This window comes from Sturnira hondurensis, unplaced genomic scaffold, assembly GCF_014824575.4.
Source record: "Sturnira hondurensis isolate 20B ecotype Veracruz unplaced genomic scaffold, ASM1482457v3 Scaffold0003801, whole genome shotgun sequence".
NCBI classification, from domain to species: domain Eukaryota; kingdom Metazoa; phylum Chordata; class Mammalia; order Chiroptera; family Phyllostomidae; genus Sturnira; species Sturnira hondurensis.
Window position 1 is genome coordinate 1,238,910 of NW_028076432.1, and position 11,427 is coordinate 1,250,336.

At 32.6% G+C, this 11,427-nt stretch overlaps 1 protein-coding gene across 7 annotated transcripts in view; it reads left to right on the top strand.

Moving 5' to 3' along the window:
• PPP1R12A (protein phosphatase 1 regulatory subunit 12A) overlaps nt 1–11,118 on the top strand; it is a 141,498-nt gene extending 130,380 nt beyond the window's left edge. For 5 of the 7 annotated variants that reach the window (XM_037042813.1, XM_037042812.1, XM_037042816.1 and 2 more), the window contains 3 exons: nt 3,125–3,172; nt 6,473–6,523; nt 8,950–11,118. In XM_037042813.1, coding sequence (XP_036898708.1) covers nt 3,125–3,172; nt 6,473–6,523; nt 8,950–9,036 — 186 coding nt within the window. In that variant the 3' untranslated portion in view covers nt 9,037–11,118. Of the gene's footprint in view, nt 1–3,124; nt 3,173–5,721; nt 5,753–6,472; nt 6,524–7,363; nt 7,684–8,949 lie in introns of those variants that run through there. The other 2 variants (XM_037042814.1, XM_037042818.1) reach the window with 2 other exon arrangements.
• Nucleotides 11,119–11,427: the final 309 nt, after the last annotated feature.

Consider the following 11,427-nt stretch of genomic DNA (forward strand, 5'->3'; position numbering starts at 1 on the left):
GTTCCTAGGAGACAGTAATAGACACATTCTATCCTCCTCCTCCTCCTCCTGCCCCCACTTCAAAAAAAAAAGCTCGATGATCCAAGAGACTTGGGAAATAATATATATTCTACATCTCAGAGATTTCACAGGGTCTATTTATATGGTAAAAGTTCTAAAGGGTCCTGTAATTGTTAAGAAAACAAACTTGTTTAAATTTAACATGGCACTTTTTAGCATAAACACATTTCTGTAGTACAACTCTTGGAATCCAGTTTGAAAGCACTGCTCAAAAATGTCATCTCCAGTTCTATAAATTATACTGCAGATACTGCGTACTTTCTTTGGCCATTTTTTTGCACTCATCTTTTTCATAATTTTTTAAAATTAATTTTCTATGTTGAAGTCATACTTGTCTTCAACATAGAAAGGTCTCTTTTTATTGTTGTTAACCACTGTTATGTTGTGAAGCAGTTGTCTATGCCAAAAAAGAAACTGCTGAAATTCCAGGGCTCAAACTAACTTAAAGAGGTTGTGAGGGCTCTTCAGATTTCACTAGTTAGTGAGGATTTACTAAAAAGATACACAGAACAAACAAACAAACTCAGAGACACAGATCAGTATGGTGCTTAGCAGAGGGGAAAGGGGTGGGGGTAGGAGGAAGAAGGTAAAAGTGGTCAAATATGGGGTGGCAGAAGGAGACACGATTTTGGGTGGTGAACACACAATGCAACATGCAGAGGCTGTATTGTAGAATTGTATACTTGAAACTCATAGAATGTCACTAACCAATGTCACCCCAATACATTTAATTTTAAAAATGGGGGGAAAAGAAAAGAAGTAAAACAGAACAAGAACACGTTTCATAGTGACATGTCAAAAACTTGGATTGTTATACAAGTTAAAACTTGCTGGCTTATACTTAGGCTCAGTGGTAGACTGAAATGTCATCTTCTTCGGGTCATATTAGTAGCTTATCCTCCGTATATAAAAATATCATAACCAGTTTTCTGAAAATATCTTTAGCTCTAGAACTTTGATAATGTTTTCCAAATAAAAATGTTTGCTGCTGGCTAATGTAGTGTCCTGTCATAGTGACTCAGCTAATCTGCATTTCCACTGCTTACTGCTTTCTTTGTTTTTCTCTGCTCTTCTTCTTCTCTGTTGTCATCTAATTTGTACTACGTGTCTCAGTCAAACTCTACAAGAGAGGGGAACTGATGGAATTAGCCCTTTATTATCAGGATGGAGCAGTGTTAGTTTTCATGGCCCTATTAAGCATTTCATGGGACACTGGATAACTTACAGCAAACTGCATTTGGGTCATAAACCAATTTCTGATCCTGTCGACTGGCCAGAGGAACAAGTCATTGTATTAAAAAATATGACACTTTCTGCCTTTATAGGCGTTTATCATGCCTAGTATATTGAAATAATGATGTGGAGGATAATGCAAAGTGTAAGATAATTGAGTAAATATTCAAAGTTAATATCTCGTTGGAAAAACTATGTAAATGTTATTTTAAAATTTTAGGACTAGCCCTGGCCTGTGTGGCTCAGCTGCTTGGAGCATCATCCCATAACCAAAGGGTTGCGGGTTCCATTCTCTATCACAGCATATTATCTAGGTTGAGGGTTCAGTCCCTGGTCTAGACATATGCACAGTCCCAGGTATGGGCACGTACTAGAGGCAACCAGTTGATATTTCTCTCTCCTTCCTCTCTCTAAAAAGCAATGAAAAAATATCTTGGGTGAGGATGATAGATAGATAGATAGATAGATAGATAGATAGATAGATAGATAGATAGATAGATATCCTTGGGTGAGGATAAAGATAGATAGATGCTAGATGACAGACAGACATTCGATAGGTAGAGAGAGAGAGAGAGAGAGAGAGAGAGGAAGGAAAGGAAAGGAAAGCAAAGGGAAAGGGAAAGAAAGAATTTAAATTCTAGAGTACTTACCCTGAGCGTTTAAGTCTACTGTGAATCCTTCCACCTGTTTTTTTAATATTATTTCCATAACTATTTATGAATATAGGTGGCAGTGTTGATAGTTACATGGAGTTTTCCAAGGGAACTATTCTTCTTCTAAGGAGTAATCTTGGAGTTGAGGTGTATTTGATAGTGTTTAGCCAGTAAATTCTGGAACCCTTACCTCCTGCCTCAGTCCAGCAACCCTCCTCCATGTACATCTCCATGGAGGGACGGAGCTGACGTGCCAGGAAGTGGCTGATGAACTTTGTCCAGTGTCACTTCACCAGATTTACTAATTGCAATTTTAACATAACCTTTAAATATAATATTTACTAAAAATATTAATTAAGGTTGGTTTTTTTACCTAAGAAATTGGCAAATGAATCATAAAATTGCTAAGTGGTAGGAGGATTGCCTGAGGCAATGGAGAGTGCTGGGTAGAGGGGTGCAAAGGGGAAAATCAGGACAACTGTAATAGGATAATCAATACAATATAATCAAAAAAATAAAAAAAATGTTTCTATATGAAAAAATCCCAATAAAATACTAATTTTCTATGTAAATTTAACTTCTATTCAATGGCATTGTTCCATTCTGATTTTCAGGTGCTTTTGAATGTAATTTTTGAATTCTTCCATCTTTTAAGTGGTTTTTAGGATTCATTTACACGTCTTGAAATGGTATATTAGGCCATGTTTTTCACATTTGTAGCAATTAAAATACAAATTTTAAAATGTCAAAAATCAGAATTAGCTGAAACAGTCTTTTCATAATAGAAATTCTGCATTTGGTTTATAAAAAATAAACAATTTAAATGGCGGTCCCTTCATTTTCATTACATTTATATCCCTTACATTTTGTCTTTTTTGTTTTAATTTTTTATTGTATTTTTTCCATTACCATTTGGTCCCCTTATATCCCCCCACAGTCACCACACTGTGGCCCACATCCATGAGCCCTTTTCCTCTTTGCTCAATCCCTCCACCCCCTATCTTCCACCTACCTCGCTTAGCTGCCATCCTGCTGTGAGTCTGTTTCTAATTTGCTTGTTAGCTCAGTTTGTTCATTAGATTCCACACATGCGTGAGATCATATGGTATTTGTCTTTCTCTGGGTAGTTTATTTCACTTAGCATAATGTTCTCCATGTATTTCTTACTTCACTTGCAGAGACAAGAAAGGTTTGCTGATAGGTCACTATTGGAAATGGAAAAAAGGGTACGTGTCCACTTTACTGAATACTTTATTGTTTTGTATAAGCAATGGTAGGTTTTCTCCCTTTAGTCTTTCATGAATGGTAGTTTTAACAAGCTTAAGTTAATATTCATTAATTTAGTTAGACTGTTTTCTAGCTTACCTTCTTTGTAGGAGTTCTGTGAGTTCTTTCTAAGTGTGACATTGCTTGGTTAAATAAGAGTTAATTTACCATATTATTCTTTCTTTTTTTCTAATTTTTTTAGATTTTTCTTTTTTTTAATTCAAAAAACATGGAACCATAACCATATTGTTCTTTCAATAGATTAAAAATATCTTGCCTTGATTCTAAAAAAATATCTTGCCTTAATTACCAGATAGTGAATCTGGTATTTTCGAGGTGCCATTTATCGCTTTGATTTTCTGTAGTAATGTACTAGAAACATTGTAATCATGCACACTTTTAATTTAATTCTTTGCAAAATTAAAATTATTTCCATTCTCGAAACAAATTTTGTAAATCTTTGGGGAATATCAAATTTTCAAATTCTTTTTAAATTTAATAGTACTTATTTTGAGTTTAAATATTTAACTTAAGTAAAATATTTTAAACAAAAATGATTATGAGAAAATGCTTTTGCTGTTTTAAGCCTTTATATAATTTTTCATATGGCTATGGTATATTCACTTGTATTTCTCTCCATTTATCATTATTATTGCTCAGGACCAAAAGAATAACTCTACAAGTATAATCTGAGCAGTTGAGAATGTATAAATGATTGGAAGTTAAAGAATAATGCTTTAGTAGTACCTGTAATGCAAATGGCTAGACTTGTAAGGTTGCAGCCAGAGAAGAAATTACATCCTACGTATCTGTGATCTAGATCAAAGAATAAAAATAATCAGGAGCAGTTGATATAACAACACTTTCTTCCATTCCATTTAAAAAGTAGCTGTTTGCCCTTCTGAGTGAGCAAGCAAGAAGAGAGAAATGATACTAAAATACAGAATATATAAGCAAAGTCTGTTAATGTCTGTGCCATTTACTAAATTGTACCTTGAAATAACTGCTTGTTTTATTATGATTTAAGCACTTTTAGAAATTATTGTTCTAGGCCATTTTAAAAACTGTTGTCATAACTAATAATTGCTAAAAGTTTAGAATCACTTACTTTATTAAATTTTATATTATTCTTTCACAGTAACTATTAATTGAATTTTATGTCTGAGTTGTAGAAGTCATAAAAACCACTCACTTCTCTGTTATGCATACTAATGGTTGAGATTAGAAAAAAATAGATAACAGAAAATATCGGACTCACAAAAATTATTTTTGAGGCAGTCACATTTTTTAAATCTAATTTTTCTTGGGAAAACAGTAATGCTTATCACAAAAATTTTAGCAAAAGATAAAAGTAAGTTACCCACAATCTTGTCCTGAGAAATAATTGATATTTTGATATCTATTCTTTGTGTTATCTAGGCTTAGGCACACAAAACAGTTTTATACTCTGACATTTTCACATGACCTTTTCCTCCCTGTCAAATGCAGATGAATTTCCAAAGTAGCTAATTCACTCTCAGTTTAACAGATATTGGTAATCATAGTATTCACAATAACTGCTGGAGACAACTGTACTTTAACTACAATAAAAAATATTTTGTAAAAGGTCAGAAATGAAGAAGTCACGTTTCGGGGGGGGGAGAAATATTTGATATTTTACTGCCAGTGTTTTTTTCTACGATGTTTATAGTTCGGGTCTAACATTTAAGTCTTCAGTCCATTTTGAATTTATTCTTCTGAGTGGTATAAGAAGGTGATCTAGTATCATTTTTGCACCTATTTGTCCAATATTCCCAACACCATTTAGAGAATAGACTATCTTTACCCCATTGTATTTTTTGCTTCCTTTGTCAAATATTAATTGACTATAAAAAACAATAATAACTGCTAACATTTATTCAGCACTCTTATGTGTTAGGCAGGTTCCAACCTAAGCACTTTACATGTGCCTTACTATTAACCATATTTCTTAATGTTAACAAGTTTATTTGTCAGACATAAGAAATTGCCTGTGACTTTACAGTTGGCAATTTGGCAACAAGGCAGTTTGGTATGGTGTTCTTGTCTTTACCACTAAGTACTTAAAACCTTGAAGGCACCTAGTAAAATTGAGGGTGACGGGGCATGTATTTGTCAGTTGGAGGAAATATGCTATCTCTGATACTTCACAAAGTTATGAGGATTAAATATGGTACTGTCTATCTAAGTATTTTGAGAAGTGCAGTGGTTTTTATGAATTTGTCATGGTATATTGTTAACTAAGAGAAAGGTCGGTTTAAAGAAATGTTTTTGTCTATGTAATAATGCTTAAACATGCTGGTAATAGAATAACATGATATGTATAAGACTATTAGGATTCCATCTATTTTTTAAAATTACATAACCTTAAAAACATTAACACAGTAAATGTACTGCTTCACTAAATAAGAACATTATTAATCTGGCAAAGAATGTCTTGGAAATAATTTCAGTGTGATTAAACTAAATTTAAATGATTTGTATCTGAAAGGTGACCGGCAAGAGTCAGTATCTTCTGGGCGGTATGACCTAACCAAAGTTTTATAGCACATTAATTATTGCTGCTTGCTTTTTGCATAACACCCTAGAAAAACAGTACACTGCAATAATGTATGTTGCATTTGCCTGTCACTCTTTGAAACAGGGTAGTTTAAAATAAATAAATGCTACAGTTGCTTCTCCATTATATTCACTGCATTAATGCTACACAGTATCAACCTAAATACAAAGCTAGGAAGTCAGTTGGGTAAATAATGGCTAGTAAATAATTTGGGCAGAAGAGATGAACTTCTCTTCGATCCTATTCAGTTTTAAAGTACAAATATTTTAGGCACGTTTGCTTCTTGCTTTTCTGCTTCTATCACTGTAGAATTAATTGCATCTTTGTATGAGGTGTTTTTTTCTTTTCTATACAGTCCTCAGTCTTCATTATTGGTTTATTCTACCTGAGTTTAACATGAGCTAAAAAAAAAAAAAAGTAGTTTGAATATGTTGTGTAGCATCATACCAGAAAGACAAAGCTTTAAAGAAAGAGCTTATAGAAAGTAATGGAAATAATGACCTTTATATTTATTTCTCTCAAATTTTGGAAAGCTCTTTACACATCACTGGCATCACATATTTTTCTACACTGCTCCTGATGTGACTTTTTATTCTAAAGAATTTCACAATTTCACAATTTAGAAGAGGATGTAAGAATATAATAATTATGTAATTAATATTGGTCCCTTAAATTGATCTAGGAGCGAAGAGCTCTAGAAAGAAGAATATCTGAAATGGAAGAAGAGCTCAAAGTAAGTAAACCACACTACTTATGAGAGACAGTGCTATATGTGATCTCAAATTTTACAGTACTGTTACAGATACTGTGTTTACAGTAATTGTTCTCAAAGCTCTGTATGCGGTTTATGATTTATCTATATCTGTGCTTCTCTTTCTTCCTAAATCCAGGTTTTAGGTGGCCTAGGGGAATATAATATTTAAAATGCATATCTTTTTATTAATTTATATGGCACTTTTGATGTTCAGATATAGAACAAATTAGATAATAGTCACTCTGCGGTTCAGAATTTATTATTTATTCTTCACATCCACATGCTCTGTTTCTTGGAGAGAAAATGGTGGAGGGGTTTCAGTATAAAACTGTTCATCTTTGAAAATAAAGCTATATTTTATCAAGCTGTGCATTACCTGTGGAAATAACTGTTTTGATTGTTGGAACACTCTTTGCAGAAAAAGAAGAATAGCATAGTTAATTCATTAACTCCTATCACATTGTCTTGCATGAGATATCTCTGTCACATTATGAATAGGAACTAATGCATAGGATATCGTGCCCAAGAATTAGAATTTCAAGACTTAAGTGTTTTATTATTAAATTGTTGGTTACTTGGTAGAACATTATTATTGAATGTCTTTGGAGACAGATATATTGGATTTTGCTTGCTTATGTATTTTGTTTTATATGGAATTTTAGGCTACATTGTGTAACTTTGTCCATCTCATGGAATTTTTTTTAAAGGATTAAGTGTTTTCTTATATTCCTTGTCTGTGAATCTCTGTGAATTTATATTGTACTCTTTTCCATTTTCTTATTTTTTATTTTTTATTTCTTTATGTTCTGATTCCTGCAGAACCTGCATCAAATAAAGCAAATTCAAACTCTGAGAGAGTTAAATGAACGGCTGCTGACTGAGAATAGGGCCTTGACAAGAGTGATAGCCAAGCGCTCAGGGTTCTGTAGGAAGCTGCAGTCTGTGAACCTATAAAGTCTAGTTTCATCATTTCTTCTGGGTAGAGCCAGGCAGGTGTTTTTGTATTAGTAAGCGTGTCTTGAGTTCACTTTCACAAATTAATGCCATTTTGTCTGGAGCTTATCATATAACTTTAATTATGCATGGCTTCTCAGAATGTTAGAAAGTGTTACTAATTGTATATTAAACTGATAAACAACAATAAACAGCGAATTACTTTGTAATTTAAATAAAAGAATTGTCTGCACTTTGGTTAAGCTTGTGCACATTTTGGCTCTACAAATAATTTAGGGCTTAAAAATAGCTATTATATTTAAAATTCTTCATTAGAAAGAAAATGGAACATGAACAATGGAACATGTATTTTACACATAGTAATGTTGAAGCTGAAAATTAAGCATGCATTATCTGTTTTTCAGCACATCACTTTCAAAGCCATCTTTAATTATTCACTTAGTTCTCTATTACAGAGGTATCTTAATACATAAACTTCAGATCACTATATATTTTATCCATATATTTTGAAGTAAGAATTGATTGGGTCCACATAAAGTTAAACTTTCTTCAACTAGATTTTACTTATATTTTGCTAGATATCTTGAAAAGTATACTTTAATGTCCAAAATACAAGCTGTTTCATTTCCTAGTAAATTTGGCAGAGCACATGTAATTTAAATGATTCTTAGTAGAAAATTCAGATAATGGAACATTTTCACTCCCCCGCCCCCTTCAGTTTGTAAAACAGAAAATTGATTTTTTTTTTGTTTTGAGGATGTGAGGGTGTGTTTTTCTGTTTGCTCAAAATAACTGGTTATTTTTTCCATGCTTGAGATTTTAATAAATACAGGCTCAGTACATTGGCTTATAAATTATTTTATTCTGTTCTCATAATAGTAATAATTGCTTTGTTACCACTTAATGAGCACCTATTTTTTGAATCAGACGTTGTATTAGTTACTTCAACTTAGTACCATAGGTTAATCCTTTAAAGAATTTTAATAGTTTAAAACAAGTTTAATGCCCTCAAAACTTTCCCAACTATATTGGTTTCTAGTGAAATATGTAAGTATTATTGTTTGAGTCTGAAGTAAATTAAACAAAAGCTTTTTAGGTACTGGCAGGAACTCTTAAAGGGTGCTCCCTTGAAGCTCCTTTTTATCCTAACAGAAACAGGCTTCATTTTCCTGGCTGCTCTAATTCGGTGTGCTTGTGCATCGTAACCTCAAGTGATTTAGTACATTTCAGTTGGTAACTTTGGGAGAATGAGCCTTTCATTCCATCATTTATAGTTTCACAAATTGGGGGTTGGTTTTTTCTTTTTTTCTTTCTGATATACGTTTTAGCCACTAGAAAAATATATAACTGACAAAGCTTGTTCATATGTCTTGTGATGAAAATACAACATTTATTAAGAGTAATATTTTATCTTTTTATTGAAGCAAACTTTTCATTTTTTCCCCTCATAGATGTTGCCAGATCTTAAAGCAGACAACCAGAGGCTAAAGGATGAAAATGGGGCCTTGATCAGAGTTATAAGCAAACTTTCCAAATAAAATTTGTTAAAAAGCAGCAAATAATGGAGTTGCACCTACTAGTAAGCCAGTGGACCATGATTGACAGTCACTGGAAGCCTGGGAAGAGTCCTTGGAGACTGTCATTTTCAGATATTCTGCCAAATGCCCTCTTATCTTGGAGTTTTGTTTTGTTTAATTTTCTGGGGTTTTTTCTCCTCGTATCAAGACCATTGTTTCATGTTAATGCAGCTGCTGAGAAGATTTTTTTTAAAGACTGAGAAAACTTGTTTACAGCTCCAACGTATAAGGAAAGTGTTCAAGGCCAGATTTGCCTCAGATATTTAACCAGTAAGCCTTAGTTGTACATAAATACTTTTGTGTCAACAAAAACTTTCAGCTCTCACAGAAGACAGTTATTCAACATTTTTTGATGTGCCACGGTTTCCAGTTTTTCGATATTTAAATTCTTTTTTTTGCTTTACATCTAAGTTTGGGTTTGTATGTTTTTCCTTTTAACTCTTCATGTGGCAGACTCTTCTATGTTTTCACAGCTTTTTCATTTACAGAAAAGAACACTGCTCTTCTGAGGTTGTTTTCATGTATTAGGCTAATGCGGTGTTGTCCCCCACCTGGAACTGAATTGCTTGGTGGAACATTTGCTTTCACTGTTTGTGCAATATGCATTTATTTCTTATATGAATGCTTTAAAGTCTGTTGAAATTAGATTCTTTTAAGTCCTATTTTCTGCCTTCATTGGTCACTTCTTTGTTTTTTGTTTGTTTTTTACTATTATAGTACAAGATGTTAGATTCTATAATCTTCACATTCATTTTAGCAGGTACTGAGTGATGCTGTATATATAAATAAGTGTATTGTTTTGATTTTTAGACCACCACATGGCATGCTTAATATTTTGTTATTTCAAATGTCTATTAATGCAAAGTAGGCTACTCCATAATAGTGTTAAAAACAAAATTTGCTAACAATGTGATATAAAGACTTTAAAAGTGACACATTATGTGGAGCCCTGTCTTTACAAAAGTTTCCTACTGTAAAGTGCTTTTTCTTTTATTGTCAGTTTTTATTTGATAGTATTCAACCATAATTAAAGTTGTATAAGATAATTACTTCACATTTCACACACTGATATTTATCTGAGTGCTGTCTAAAACTGTTGTGCCAGCCAGAGTGATGCTAGGAAGTCATTTGCAGACGTACCAGTGAGTTCCTGTTAAATGCACTGTTATTGCCACGTGAAGAGGCATTGACTTTGATACCACCGTCATATTCAGACCATTTTATACATTTCAGTGGCCTTTAAAAAAAAAGTAAAACCAAGTACATAGTGGAGATGGCTTTTATTTGGACAAATAGCTTTTATATTTTCATTAAACCATGCAAAAATTACTACATCTTTCTGGCACATAACTGTCTCTTTAACCACTGAACAGTTGGGCCATTTGAATAAATTGTACATTGTAAAGCTTATAGTAGCTGATTGTATTATTGATTGTATTGTATACTATATTAAATGTGAATTTGTACCCCTTCATTTTAAAAGGTCATTGTGTTCTACTGCCTATTTTAGATTACTTTGGGGTTGGGAAAAGGTGTTTTGGTAAGCAGGATTTAAGTCCTCTCTCTCTTGATTGGTTTTATGAAGATATAAGGTTATGCTCTTACTACCAAGCTCAGGATTCTTGATTTTTAAAGGTACAAGGATAGTTGTGAGAATTTTATTTTTGGTTATATTTGAACTGTATGAATGGTGGGTCTGAATATAGAGGATTTCAGTGGTCTTATATGGACATAAAATATACAGATAATTGACCAGTTTGAGTGACTGCAACATGTTCTGGTTGCACAACAGTTAGGCATGCTAAGGATTATATTTGTGAAGTTTGGATGCCTGTGAAGAATGGTTAAGTACGTGTTTCTAATATTTTAGTGTTTTGTATTTAGGTTATTTATTCTTTGTATCTAAAACTGAACAGCTACTGTGCTATGTTGATTTTATTGGTAGTATTGAGCAGACCTTGTTTCTGCATGAAACTAGTTGCAAAACCCACTATTTTGGAAATAAAAATGTATTTTGACATATACAAATAAAATGAATAAAACTATTTTAAATGTGTGAACTTTTACTGAGACATATTAAATTTTGTTCTGAGATATTTAAATTCTGCATGGGTATTTTTTCACTAATTGCTTTAATTTGATTCCAGTTTGCGTAATTTGAAATTGTAATATTGTGATAATCTGCATAACATTGTACATGCACATCTGTAAATGCAATCTTAATTGCCATATTTATGCAATCTGTGTACCAATTTGGACAAATGTTTATATATTTTACATAAAGCTGTCTGTATGTAGAACTTGAGAACTAGTTTTTTTATGATTATTGGGTAAAAAAATAATGGTAACTGA